General features: G+C 39.2%; 1 protein-coding gene across 1 annotated transcript in view; it reads left to right on the forward strand.

The window, feature by feature from the left end:
* Positions 1-14,707, forward strand: part of RRP15 (ribosomal RNA processing 15 homolog) — a 34,026-nt gene extending 19,319 nt beyond the window's left edge. Inside the window, exon 5 of the mRNA XM_042443629.1 lies at positions 14,205-14,707. Coding sequence (XP_042299563.1) covers positions 14,205-14,366 — 162 coding nt within the window. The 3' untranslated portion in view covers positions 14,367-14,707. The remainder of the gene's footprint in view (positions 1-14,204) is intronic.
* Positions 14,708-15,438: the final 731 nt, after the last annotated feature.

Below are 15,438 nucleotides of genomic sequence, written 5' to 3' on the forward strand. Positions count from 1 at the left end.
AAAGTAATTTAAAAGAGCATGCAAATACAAGTTGTAACCAAAAAGAAGTAAGTGCTGAACATGTCCACATTATATGCTGCAAGAAATCATAGTCTGCATTAGATTGCCAGTATTTAGTTGAAGTAGATAATTTCTTTCTCAAAAGTCCCTAACCTAACACTCACTTCATCTTAATCCAGAGTAGCAATTTGCTACTTGAACAGTCATTCATCAGTGAACTGTAATTGCCCATTGGCAAAAGGATGAGTAGTATCCTGGATTAAATGGAGGCATCTGCTGCTGCCTCAGCACTCATAATCTTATAATCTTCAGTATGTGTATTTGGAAATGACTCTGCATATATTTTTCCTATAAGGTGGAGTTCTGCCTTCATTCCCCCACCCCCGAAATAAAGCTGTAAAATTCCTATGAAATTGTTGATGGTCTACTTAGAAGCAAGTTCCATTAATTTTAGAATTTTGGTTCCCCAGTACAGATTTAGGGTTACATCCTTTGCTTACTCTTTGTTTTGTATGATGCAAGTCCTTCTCCTTTCTTGGTATACCGGAAGAGCCATGGTCCTCCTCCTGGGCCTGAAAGTGAAGATTATCTCTGACCTCCCATCAGGTTTCCTAGACATTTATGGTTGCTTGGGAAAATTCAAAGACCAGCTTCATACCCCCAAGAAGGAAGAGGAACTAGCAGTCAAAGATGTTGATTGCTTACTGAAATCAAAACTGGGATATCTGAACTAGGTTTACAACAGAACATGCTTTTTGGATGCACATCCATGCACACTACCTCCTTTCCAGCCTTCCTGACTTGTTAATACACAGATTAGATGAAAGAAAGAAAAATTGCCTTGCTGAATGACTTAAACTTCCTGTCTCTAGGAATAGCCACCCTGATCATACACCTGGTGGTGTGCCTGATGAGGGTTTTCTTGTATTAGGTAGATTAGCTGCTTGGCTTTTTATGGGAAGGGTGATGATCATTGCCCCCAGCTTCTATTACAGATGATATGACTATACAGACACAGCTTACATATAGTTATTAATAATCACAGACCTGCTTCGTATTAGTCAAATATTCCTGCAAGGAATTGTCAGGCAAGAAGATCTATTCTACAGTTAGGTCTGTAGGAATGGACACACTAGCATGTGCAAGAGGTAGAGCAGAGATAAGAGAGGGATGAGAACACAGTATATGAAAAAATATACATGGCTCTTGAGCAGATATACCCAAGGTGTTTATTGTTAGTTCTTACTAATGCTACAATTCTGTATTTTATATGTTATTCACTTTGGGATACTCCAAGATAGTTACTTTGTGAAATGGGATCTTCCAGTTCTTAAAGCATTGTAGTTCCTGTGCAGTTATAGATGTGACTAATGTGGTTGAATGCCTTAGTAAACCTGGAGATTTGTGCTGGAGTTTTAAAAAATGAACATTTCACATGTTGGTGGGGTGGGCGGTGTATACTAAATGGTTAATCTGATCCATTGACACTTCAGACTGGTGCATAAATAAAGGAGCAAGAGCAAAAAATGTTTGTAGAATTGTCTTAGGTTGCCAGTGAAGTACAGTCAGCCCTCTGTTTTTTGCAGAGTTGCGAAAATGGTAACTCACAGATATTGAAGCCCCATAGGCCTGAATGGGTGTGTATGTGTGTGAGTGGCTGCAGGTGCACACCCCATTTTACCCCCCACCCCCATTCCCGTTTGCTCTTTGATAGTAGAGGTATTGGATCTGAAGTCCACGTAAATGGAGGGGCAACTGTAAAAATGCACACTGATAGTGTTACAGAAGGATATAAAGTGTATTGAGTAACCACAATGTATTCTGTTTCTATATTTTGAAATCGGGGTGTTGTATACGTGAATTAATGACTCGTCTTAAACTGGTGGAACGTCCAGTTGGGTGTGTGTAGAAATGAAGACAAGGCATGAAGTATCATTTAATTTCTTTGGTGAGGAGGTCATGATACTTTAATTTCAGGGTAAGACTAATTTTATATGAGTTTTATCCTTTATTATGGAATGTCAACCTGAAGTATGGATTCATTTACCCATCTGTCACTGCAACCATACCAACAGGAGGTTTTAAAATATTGGGTTCCTTTCTTGGGTGGTCCACCCAGAAAGGCTCAAACTGAAAACCTGTGTTTGTCCGGTCTTAATTAACCACACAGTGATGGAATTGCAACACTTGCTGTGTGCTGACAATGAGGTTATCCAGGATGGATAGGATGGAGACCAGGTGCTGTAAACAGTGCTTTGTAATATTTGTTGCTGGAAATGCTTTCCAGCAGCTGCAACAGACCTTTTTGATTAAGCACCGCCAATGAAACTGTAGATGATCACTTCTCTACTTCCTGTCTCATATTTGTGTCTAAAGCTCGCTGTATCTTGTCATACTTCTACTACTTGGGGTTTGCTTTGCTTAAGATAACGGTAGCATTTCCCTCTTGCAACTGATAGGCCTCCAGATAATCCTGAGATTCATTGTTAGGTGTCTACTAATTGAAGGCATTTTTAAATGGATCAGTAATCTCTCCTAAGTTAAGTCTAGGCAAATTTGCACATCACCAAAATTGCAGTGCCATTTTATAGCATTTGTAGGAATGATTTCTCCTGTATAGGAAGTCTTACAATTTATAAAGTTATCACATGAAAGAAAGTTATAGTAATATTGCTCCCCCCTTTCAGAGTCTGGAATACAAAATGGTCCCTCTTCTAGTTGTATGCCAGAGTCAATATGGAATAAGCAAAACAAGTTCAAATCCCACTATTATTAAAGAATACTCAAAGTAGATTGTAAGAAACCATAGTTTGCTTCAGTTGACTATTTTTCATTCCTGATATGTGAAGAATCGGCTATTGACAGGTACAGATTGGAAGGAAGCTATTTTTTAAGTTGCCTTTAAGTCATCTGTTGTTTGGAGCAGCAGGCTGTTAGGGCTGTGTGGAAAACAGCAATGCTGCTTTCAGTCTCAGCACCATTTTTGTATAGGAGCAAGATACTGCAGCCCTTATACACATATTTAGTGTTGCATTCTCCCACATCTCACCTGTTGTTTTGCCCAGGAAAAGCAAGAAGTTTTAATATCTCCACAATGTTCATGCAATAGGGAATTAAAGAAAAATAATGAGCAGAGGCTTCTTAGTACTATAGCTTGGAAATCTCAGTAACAGCACTTGAGTTCTTAGGTAAATTCTCATTTCAACATTTGGCTGCAGTCCCGTACAAAGCAGTATAAAGACTTTGCATTCCTAAATTGGATGTGTCACAAGGGGCTTTCCTAACATTGGGTGAGGGTTTGGACTCATTCTCTTGACTTACATTTAGCCACCCAGTAAAAACTGTAATGTCTCAGCTGGGTTCATTTTATTGTCTGCAATGGGATGCCTTGGCTTTATTTTTATTTTCTTAATTGAGCTCAGAGTGCCAAATATGTTTCTAGTAAACTGAAATTGTAAATGAGTCCTCAGAGTAATGAGCAAAAGGCCCTTAACACTCCACTCCACTTCACTTCACTCCACTCCAAAACATGATTACTTGTAAGTACCATTTTCATTTTAGTAGAACAGCTTAAGCAACTGTATTTAGGTTTGAAATTCTGAGAATTATTTTCAGTGTACACATTGGCTTGGTTCAGATGTTAACAGTAAACCATGGTTTGTTACCATCCATCCTCCACCCATAGGGTTGCCATCCCTGGGGACCTCCAAAACGGGGGAAATGTAGGACAAGGTTTAAAAATGTAGGATTTTTTTGTTTGTTTGTTTGTTTGTTTCCTGGCCAGGAAATTTTTTAAAAAAGGTCCTACATTTTTAAACCTTGGACCAAGGCCTCGCTGGGGCCCCCAGCGCAGGCCTTGGAGGACTCCGCGATGCGGAGCCCCATCCAGGGCCTGGCTGGGGCTTGGCAGGCAGTGTCTCCAAGCCCCAGCCGGCCTGGGAGGACTCCGCGATCGCGGAGCCCCATCCATGGCCTGGCTGGGGCTTGGGAGGAGCGTCCTCCAAGCCCCAGCCGGCCTGGAGGACTCCGCGATCGTGGTGCCCCATCCAGGGCCTGGCGGGGCTTGGGAGGAAGCGTCCTCCAAGCCCCAGCCAGGCCGGCCTGGGAGGACTTCGATCGCGGAGCCCCATCCCGGGCCTCCGGGGGGGAATCCCGGGGGAATCCCCGCCTCCCCGACGCCGCGCCACCTTCCCCCGCCTCCTCTTCCTCCCTGCCGGCGGGGAGATGCTGCCTCCTTCCACCTTCGCCTCCTCCGCGTGGCCTGGGAGAGGGGGGAGGAGGAGGTGGCACAGGCGCGCGGGGAGGCACGCCTCAGCTCGCCTCCTGCGCCCCAGGCAGGCCTCGCTGCCCTCCTCTTCCTCCCCGCCTCCCAAGGTGGAGGGGAGGGCAGCGAGGCCTGCCAGGGGCGCAGCAACCAGGCTGCAACCGGGGTGCCGGTTTTGGGGCTGCACCCGTGCCGGGAGGGGCCCCGGGCCCCCAAAATTGGGAAGTTCCCGGTTGCAGCCGGGTTATGGCAAGCCTATCCACCCACCTAATGAGCCAATGAGAGTTAAAGCTTCCTCCATGAAGGAAATAGTTGTTTACTACTCCAGAAGCAAGGCTGTGAAAGTCTGGAAGTTTTAATACATTTTAGAGCTTTGGTGCTTTAAAAGGCTGGCAGGCATCTTCTGGGGCAGCATTGATTCCCTAGAAATGCTATATGGTGGTACTGCCACTGTTGAAATTTGAAGTTTGTAACTAATTTTTAATTAATTAATTAATTAATTAATCTGTTACATGTGAGGTTTTGTGGATCCTAATTCCTTCTGTATTGCAGTGCAGTGATATGGACTATTCTGGCTTCTCAGGAATGTGCTGTGTTCTAAGGCAAGGAATGCAAACCTCAGGTTAATCAGGTAGAATTTAAGCTCCCAGGTTGCAGGTGCCAGCAATAGGTTTGTTTGTTTTTATCTACAGGAAGTCAGAATCTGGCATTAGATAAGACATTTTTGCAAAGAGAGGGAAATGTGACCTAATTGCCAATCATGCAGAAAATATGCTACATGCTTTTTTAGGACCTTACTTTTTTCCCCCAGTGAATTCTTTTTCTCAAAGAGTGCTAGGCCATTTCACATGTTTCCTACACAGAAAATATGGCTTTATAGTGAAGCCAGAACCAAGATCATTGCATTAAAAACATGTGGTGGCTTTTGATAAACATAAAAGTTTGTGTGATGTAATTGTCCTTACTGATTTTCAGTCCAAGGTTCACCTTGCACAAGGTAAATGTTCTTGATAGCTGTTACTTTCATATAGGAAGTCACATCTGTCCTGTATGTATCCAGTAATTTATAAGAAACAAATTTCTGTTTGCCATGTAGGCATGGTGCAGGAACTCATGGCTTCTCATTGTATGTAAGCACAGTAGAATACATGTGTGCGCTCATCAGAAAGTATATTCATAAGATAACTGCAGGGTGTTTGTTTCTTTTCCCTATAAGAAGTATGTTGAGCCATGGATTTATTCCTTCATATATGTTTCATGAAGTTGGAGAATCTCTAATTTCCCACTCCATATGCTGTCTTGAACTATTGGATAAGGCATTCTGTATCTTCTTAGTCTATGGGAAAGGTAGTGTACCCATGTTTCTTTAAATATTAGTCCCATAGAATGAGAGGAGTAGAGGATAGGCCTTTGTAAGGTTTTTCTTCAGCCTCTGTGTATGCCTGTATGGGAGTACACAGAATAAAAAGGATGCAGTTAGAAGCTTATAGTTAGAACTCACTGCTAATAGTTAGATCAATCTGAAAGTTAGGTTTGCTTTGGTTTTTACATAAGATGAATATAGTAGGTGAGATTTCTTTTTGTGCACTTTTATGTGTTGTTTAGCTCGATTTAGATATTCTGTAAATATGCACATGATAATAACTTCACAAGCTAACCCATTCTTTAGGTGTCATTGTTTTATTTTCCTTATTTGTTGGCCAGGTTTTTTTTAAAATTAGAATTTGGGTGTATTCTGTGTCTATAGCTTGGAGCTATTCTATTGATACATCATCTGTTGCTGCTGGTTTATTTCCTCCAAGTGCTTTGAGAACCTCTTTCTTTTCTAAAATGGCTGTTTCATCCCCAAAAGGTTCTTCCTTGACAAAATCTGTTTTCAGAAATCTGTCCTTGAAGGATTCTGCCTTTCATATATCATTCTTTTGTGCATGGCTTCTATAATCTTTTCATTTTGGTCTGATCATACAAAATGTCCACTGTTCACAGAACATCCTTACTCTTGTTTTAAATTTCCCTTTGATTTCTCAGGAATTATAAAATATGTCTCTTGTTCTACCTCTTTGTTGTCTTCTGTTTCTTTGTATTGATTATTATAATAGATCTTTGTCCCTACACAGAAGCTGCTGAACTGTTGCATTCAGGATTCTAATCCTGTTTCTGTTATCTTTTACTTCTTATCTGTCCTTAATAGTTGGAAGAATTTCACCAATGAGGCTTTTCTTGGTGTTTTGGCTACACATCTCACCCTATCGCTAGCAACAGTTCCAGTTCTGGTATGCAATCAGTTCCCTCCTGGGTGCCACGATAGTGCTTCATTTTCTTCCTCTTCTGTTTCTATAATTGGAGCATAAACTTGGATTAGTGTTATTCACACTATTCTATTAGTATTACTGAGACAGATTTTGAGTATAGCCCAATTGCCTCTCCTGCATCTATTAATGCCACCCTATTTCTTCTCTGATTGTCATTTTCAGCATAGAACACAATGTAGTTAATCTGACTGAAAACATCCCATTCCTGTCTACTTTAATATCACTCAATATTGCTATGTTTATACATTCCACTTCTTATTTTACACTTCCAAATTTCCCTAATTCATGCTCCCTACATTCCATATTACTACTGCATACATTGTGCAGCTTCAGACTTTTCTTTCACCTCTGACTATGCCAGCAGCTGAAATTCCTTTTGGCTTGAGTTCAGTTGCATTAAGAGACACATCCCCACTCCTCTGTTCTTTTTATTTCTGATGGGGCGCTGTCTCATCTTCCAGCACTGTCTCTTGCTTTATTTTGGATTTCAATAGGACTTTCATTTCTTTTTAAACATATTTTTGTTGACACATAAATTTTAATAATGCACAGCAACAAATAGGGTAAAACTACATTTTCTTTTTTCAAAATAATTTTTATTTACAATTCATACTTTTTACATGTGCACACATTTGTCTAGTATCCTAAACAATTCCATTATCAATATATTATAACTATTTCAAACAATAATAAAATATGCTTCTAAAGCATCTCACTTGCATACTCCACATTCTAAAACTCCATCTCTTCTCTTCCGTAATTCATCTCATTCCTATACCTTCTTTTCTGTGTTTCAAACTTTATCTTATTTCTTCTCTCTCTGCTTCTTCTCATCTATTTGTTCACTTGCTCTTTTACCTTCTCACATACCTCATCTTCCACACCAACTTCCTTCTTACCAAAACTATCCATTTATCTCTTTTTCCTATGACTATTTTAGGATTTTTATATTATTAAGACTCAGTTCTTTCTCTTTTTTTTCATTCAAACATAATATTTGCTTATGTAATACTTATATGTAACTTGTAAATTAATATTGTAATTTCCTTTTCCCCTTCTAAGATAAATCTGTTCAGTTCAATTTAAAGCTGTCAACCTATATATCTTTTAAGACAGTAGCAATGCTATGTCCACACAGCCTCTTAATCTTATGGGAATACACAATCCTACCATTTCTGCCCCATGAGAGAGGTAAACAGGGTAAAGTAAGTAAAATGAAATAGTTAAAAGAGATTCTGGAAGGGAAAGTGGGTGGTGGAAAGCTGGTGTTTTCCATGACTTTCTGTGTAGAAGAGCTAGAAATGAGGTGGAGCATTAAAAAGATGGACCTTAAAAAGGTGTAATAAGGAAAACACTTTACCCAGACCTCTTGAACAGGGCTTTTGGGATGTATAGGTGGCTGCATTAAGGGAAGGGATTTCATTCCCCGTATATATATAAGGCTGTGTAGTCGAATTATCAAAGCATGGTTTAAATCAATTTTATAGCTTCTCATTTACATATCATGGAAGCCTTTATGTGAAATCCATTAATTTTGATGCAAGAGATCCATGTAACAAAGATTTTTTCTGTACACCCCAAACCCCTGCTCTAGAAATTTGGAGAATCAGGCACCAATTCATGGTTGGACAAGAAATGCAAAGCCAAAGATATCCATGGAGAAATAAACAGCAGAGATATCTTACACAGTTCTTACAAGGAAAAAAAAACACTATAAGAAAAAAATATCTGTTTAACATCATAAGAAAAGCAGAATTAGAAAAAGGAGGAGTTAAGATAGGAAGCAACATTGACAACCTAAGATATGCGGACAACATCATATTATTAGCAGAAGAATATTCAGGGATTGGAACAGTTAATAAGGAATGACAAAAGATGAAAGTGCAAAGGCAGGTCTGATGTTGAACATAAAGAAAACAAAAATAATGACCACAGAAGAAAGACACAAATTCAATCTAGACAACAAGGAAATTGAAATAGTTAAAGCATTTCCATATCTAGGATCAATCATTGACCAGAATTGAGACTGCAGTCAAGAAATAAGATCAGGAATGGGAAGGGCAGCTATGAAGGAACTTGAAAAGATACTGAAGAGCATAGACATAAAACTGAGCATTAAAGTCAGAATTGTTCAAGTCATTGTATTTCCAATTACCATGAAAGGATTTGAGAGCTGGATAGTGAAGGAAGCAGACAGAAAGAAAATCAACTCATTTGAAATGTGGTGCTGGAAAAGAGTACTTAGGACACCATGGACATAAAATAAATAATATAATAATTAAATAAAACTTTAATTTATATCCCGCTTTTTGTTTCCATAATCAAAGCGGCGTACAACCTTTTAAAAAAATACAATATATACAATTCCCCCCTTTAAAAAGGATTAAACAATTCCATCCATTAAAATTACAGACGATAAAAATCTAAAAACAATACTACAATAATAAAGTAACGGTGGGCAGAGTCTTCAGTTTTATATGACTGTGGGGGGAGCGTTACATGGACAGCCAAGAAGACAAACAAATGGGTTCATGAACAGATCAGACCAGGGTTCTCCTTGGAAGCAAAGATGATCAAGTTGAGACTATAGTACTTTGGCCACATCATGAGAAGCCATGGATCACTAGAAAAAACAATAATGCTAGGAAAGGTGGAGGGTGAAAGAAAGATGAATACCACAAACCAAATGGATAGGCTCAATAAGGGGAATTATGGGCAAGGCCTTGCAGGATCTGGCAAGGCAGTGGAAGATAGGGATTCTTGGAAATGTCTCATCCACAGGGTCGCCATGAGTCAGAACTGACTCGAGAGCAGCTAACAACAACAATAGAAGTGGCAAAAAAAGTATAGGAATTAACTGTGGACTCTATCTAAAATTATGCAAGCAGGAAGAATGATAAGCGTTGGCATTTTTCTTTCTGCTTTTGTGTTTATGGATTACTAATACGTAAATGTGTCAATTATACAGTTTTATAAGTTGTTTTTAAGCATTAAATATGTTTAGGCAAATATCAAAAAGTATTGCATATATTCCCATTTTTACCAAAATATCTGGAGTTTTTTATGGTTTCAGAATTTCCAAAAATAATGGTTTGGGAGTTGCATTACGACTCTGGAGACCAGGCTTCGATTCCGAGCTCGATCATGAAACCACTGGGTGACCTTGGACAAGTCACATGCTCTCAGCTTCAGGAGAAGGCAATGGCAAACCTCTGAACAAATCTCGCGAAGGTACACAACAACAACAAACAAACACGATACACTTTGAAACTTTGATATATGACTCAGAGCAAATAATAGAATTTATATTTTTCTCCACCTTTGATCAAGTTTTATGTTCCAAGTATTATACTGTGGCTGAAAGCTGCAAATGGGTCATTGACCAATCCTTTGAATTCATGAGGTGTATTTTTTAGTAGACATAGGAAGCTGCTTTATACCAAGTCAGATCATACTTCCATCTAGCCCAGTATTGGCAGCACAGACTGACATCAACTCTGCAAGATTTCAGATAGGAATCTTTCCCAGCCAGATTTGGAGATGTCAGAAATTGAACGTGGAATCTTCTGTTTGTGTCTGCCATCAAGCTGTGACTCAATCCTTGCAATTTAGAGGATTGCAATCCTCTTTGAGTTGAGCATGGGTATGTCTTACTTCATTATAGAATGAAAACTCCCCGTGACAAATGTTCCATTTAGAAAAAGACAAAAAAATACTTTGACCCAATAACTTTAAATTGTAAGGTGCCATAGAACTTTTTATTTTATTTTTGCTGCACAGGTTTCCATGATGTTTCTTGAGTGATGGCCACTGAGTGGTGCTGTTGCTCTGTATAAAATAGCTCCTTGGTTCTTCAATCTTGAAGAACTGGCAACAAGTCAGGCTGCAAAAGCTGAGCTAAGGCTCAGCTCTTTGTCACCTTCTTATCATTTTTTTCCCAACTAAACAATATGAGTGTTTTGTGTTTGTACACAGAAACAAATTTAGGAATAAACTTCCTGGTTTTTTCTTCTGTGCTAGGATTATTATATTTTTAATTAAAGCTGTATTACATTGACTTGTCAAAGTGGCAAAGACAGTCATCAGAGGATTTGAGTAACCAGTCCCTGGCTGTGCTAGCCCTGTATTCCATGTGCTTTACAAATCAGTATCCTAAGAGTAATAAAAGAGGTCATTGGACAGTTTAGACTGCTGTAAAGAAATTATTCCCTGGTATAACTATAAATTATTTATGTTGGGGTGTGCATGTGTTACCCATTATCTCTGACAACTTTAAATATAGTATTCTTATTAAGCCTTAAGGAACCCTGGTGGCACAGTGGTTAAATGGCTGTACTGCAGCCACAACGTTGTGAGTTTGATCCCAGGAGCTCCAAGGTCCACTCAGCCTTGCATCCTTCCATAGATCGCTAAAATGAGTACCCAACTTGTTGGAGGCAATTAGCTTACACATTGTAAACGGTTTAGGGAGTGCTTCGTTCACTGATAAGCAGTATAGAAATGTACTTGCTATTACTATTGCTATTGCTACATATGTTCTTTGCTTACAGAAAGGCAGTAAAGCTGACTTCACACTTTGCATAATCACACTATCTGTATCCCTTTTTATTCTCAAAGACTGTTCTTGTTTTGGTTTAGCAAAACTAATCACTAATCACTGCAAAGAGGATTTCCCTATCGCCACACTCAGCTCTAAACAGAGTCCTTTTCTGTAGATCCAGTTGCCTTGTTCAACTGCAGAGCATTAAGTACTGAAAGATTAAGTGATATATGTGTGTGCCTGAACCAGCTGTCAAGTTACAACTAAACCTCTTCATTTCTCAAAAAGGTCAAAATAAGCTCCAACATGCCTGATATAAGAGTGCTCTGCAACCAAAGAATGTGATCTATGATTAAGCTTAGTGACCAAAGACATCTCCAGTTAAAGATACTTAGGGTGTGGAGATGAGAATTGCCTCTGTGGCCTTGGAAAGTTTGAATATGAGATTGTCAGGCATTTTCAGGCATCTTTGTATGACAGGGAATTTCTAGATCGATGTCAGTTGGGCTTTAGGCCTGCTTCTGGCACAGAGGCTACCTTGGTTATCCTGGTGGATGACCTCTGCCAGGAGAAAGCCATCATTTTAATTCTCCTGGATCCTTTTGGTGACTCAGGATAATTGATTTTGGTGTGCATTTTTGGCTGCAAATTAGAGTCATAGAATCATAGAGTTGGAAGAAACCGCAAGGGCCATCCAGTCCAACCCCCTGCCATGCAGGAAATCCAAATCAAAGCATCCCTGACAGATGGCCATCCAGCCTCTGTTTAAAGACCTCCAAAGAAGGAGACTCCACTACACTCTGAGGGAGTGTGTTCCACTGTCAAACAGCCCTGAGTCCACCAACATTGTCTTCTGGAAAGGGCTAATTGGGTAAAGCCAGAACTTTTTAAAGATGGTACCTCTGTCACACTTGTATTTTTATTTTCTAAGGCTTTTAAATTCAGTTTGATTTATTGCTTGTACTGGTTTTAGTTTACCCATTCTGTGTGCATGAAACATTTTTTTAATTGTATCTTATATCTTTATATTGTGCCTTCAGGTTTTTCCTGATGTATGGTGATCCTAAGGCAAACTATCACAGGGTTTTCCTGTCAAGATTTGTTCAAAGGATATTTGCCATTGCCTTTCTCTGGGTCCATGAAGGTGTGATTTGCCCACAGTCAACCCGGTGTGTTTCCATGGTTGTAGTGCAACACTCAAACTACTACACCATTCTGGGTCTCCCTTTATGTTTTAAACAACTACAAAAATCTTTTAGTGGCACAATAGAAATGTGTGCAATTACTGTCAGGCAAAGTAATGGACTCATGGTAGTTTTCTGTTTGAATTACATCTTTGTCATCGAACTTTTTCTCACCGTTGTGTCAGTTGAATTTCTGTGAAAAGCTGACTTAAGGCTGCTTGGTTTCTTTACACACAAAACACTACACTCAGAGAATTGTAAGAGCCAGGACTTTCAGTGCAAGAATGAACACAAGTACAGACACAAATTCAAATCCCACATGTCCGCCTACATCCATGTGTGATATTAAAGCTGATGATGTTTGTGGAACCATTATCCTTTTGAGAGTAGTCAATCTGTTTCATTATCTCATCCGTGACTGGGAATGAGCAGATCAGTCTGTTTCTAGTTCAAGTCAGATTTGCAGGTGAATGTCCATAAGTACATTCTGTCCTTCTTCTATTTCATTTATATTTTTTAAAAGCAAAACTACATGTTTAAATATATTTTCAACATACCTTCCTCATGAAACATGCATTTCTAAATATATTTTACTCTTAAGAACATTTTTGCTATATGCTGTGAGCTGAGAATTGCATCACAGAAACTGATGAACTGCAAAATCTGAGGGACAGTTATATTCCAAACTACATATTCCTTCCAAAGGTTGCACCTCTGAGTCAGTTCAAGTTGCAGTGGGTCATTTCATATTGGACTTCACAAAGATTCAGTTTCACCAGCATCTCTGGGTGTGACCAAAAGCAGAGGGAGCCATAAGGTAGCTCCTCCTGGGAGTGAATTTTGGGTTCTTTCGTATCTGATTACGAAATGACCAGGTCTTAACTCATTGAACAAAAAGTAACTTCACAATAGCAAACTAGTGTTCCTTTTACATAGTAGAGAGTATTGCTGTTAATGATATTCCTAATCTGTTACTTGGTATGTGTTACCTTTATGATCATATTATCTCCTTCAGTATTGAGAGGATCTCTGGGTAGAAAGTGTTAAGTTAATGGTGGGCAAGATGCAATACAGGTTATGTGCCTCTGAACCAGAATGACTTGGACTGATGCTGACTGGGAACTTACCATTATGGAATTCTCTTAGGGCTTCCCTTCTGCATACTGGTCTGAAGCTTGAGACTACTTCAGATTCACCAGGTGTTCCCCAATAGCTTTTATTCCTCTCAGTTTATTTAGCATCCTTGCTTTCCTGCTTTTCCTGCAGTGTTGAATTCTCAGATTTGTTTCACTGGGCAAAGCAAGTGCTCCTGCCACACATGTTCAGCAATAGCCAGCCAGGAAAAAAAGTGAGAATCGGGGCGCATTGTTTAATTGCTATGCCACAGAAATGTGTGTGGTGTGAAAGGTCATACTGCATGTGGTCAACTCCACTTAAAGCTTTCTAAAATCCAAGCCTTTCCCAAATGTTTGAGCAAGGTAGGTATTAATTTTTCAGATATGGGAAGTGTCTTGGAAGATTATTTCCCCCTTTTGCTTCTAAGGCAAAGTAATCCAGATTTGAAGTAGCATGCTGAAACTTTCTTCCCCTCCCCATGTAGCCCTCTGTGCCACTGGAAGACTGACTCTAAGGCTTTTAACAGTCTTCGAAAGCAGATTTTTAGGAGTGCAGGGCAGGCTGGAGGAAGAATTTGCCTCTGCCCACGCACACACAATTTTGCTGGTAAAAATTCCATTGGCAAAAACATTCTGTTGCCTCTATGGGTCAGATGGTTATAGTATTTGGAAGTGATACAGTATATCACTGAAGACTTGGATGCTTTAGATCAAGGAAAATTAGATAATGTTTCTATTGTGTTTTACACACCTTTCCTTTACTTACTCCCTCCCTTTCCTAATTCTCAGGGTGAATCTAAATTGGAAGAAGGGCCAACATGGAGTATATTGCGAGATGACTTCATGATGGGCGCGTCAATGAAAGACTGGGATAAAGAGAGTGATGAGGAGAATGATGCTGAACAAGAAGATGGAATTAAACAAGAGAGTGAAAGCGATTCAGACCGATAAAATCCAAAGTGGTTCAAAAATCCATGTGTATTATTTGTTGCCTATCAGTAGGGTTTTTGGTTCAAATAAGAATACCTGTATATACAAAAGCAAATATCACTTTAAAAATGGAACAAAATTGAATCTAATGGTCTCAAGATATGCTGTTTCTCCTCTCAAATGTTTTGAGTCAAAGCAATGGCGGCACCAACCTGATTGGAAAGGGAGGGTTTTGCAAAAGGGACTGAAAATTTAAATACTGATTTAACATTGATGGGCCACTGTGCTTTCCATTGCACTTCATTGTTTGTAACTTAGCTAAGTATTTATCAGTTCCCAAAATAAAATAATGAAGTATCTTTTTGCTGTGTTAAAATTATTTATTCCTATGTAACTCAAACCTTTTTTTTGTCTTAGAAAGGCTTTGTAAGTAATAATGTGATAATGGCCCTTAATTTTAAAAAGAGAGAGGAAAAATAAGATTATATAGGCCTATGGAGTATGAGTGTTGGTGTGAAAGAGAAGGGAGCTAAAGGATTTGGATCTTTATACATGAAGTTTGCATACTGAAATTTGAGATGCAAGGGCTGAGATTCAAAGACATGCATAAGTAATTCCAATACATCAAGGGAACACAGGACTTTAGTATCCATGATGCTTCTTTAAAACTGAAGTCTCAAATTTTTTTATATGGAATGAGATAGAATGACTGTGCTAATTTTTAACCAGAATTAAGTGTATCCATTTGTCCATGCATTCTGTTAAACGTTTTGGAGTATTTTAAGTACCTCTTCAGACCCTAGTTGAGCAATTTTCTGTTTGAGGAACAAAATAAACCCATTTGTTGGGTGGGAGTTATAACAAGAAGAAACTTGGAAAATGGAACACATAGGAGGGGACATTCCTCCTCATAGTAACCAAGGGGACTCAGGAATGAAAGGCAAACAAGAGAGCTCTCACATACTTTAAGATGGGAACAGGGAGGATGGTGGTGGCGGCAGCAGCAAGTTGCTTTTTGAGCCAGAAGTAAGTGATAGAGTTCTGAATTTGGTCTGAGTTTGATATGGAAGAACTCAAATGAGCTAGCTCTCTG

Source organism: Sceloporus undulatus, chromosome 1 (assembly GCF_019175285.1).
Source record: "Sceloporus undulatus isolate JIND9_A2432 ecotype Alabama chromosome 1, SceUnd_v1.1, whole genome shotgun sequence".
NCBI classification, from domain to species: domain Eukaryota; kingdom Metazoa; phylum Chordata; class Lepidosauria; order Squamata; family Phrynosomatidae; genus Sceloporus; species Sceloporus undulatus.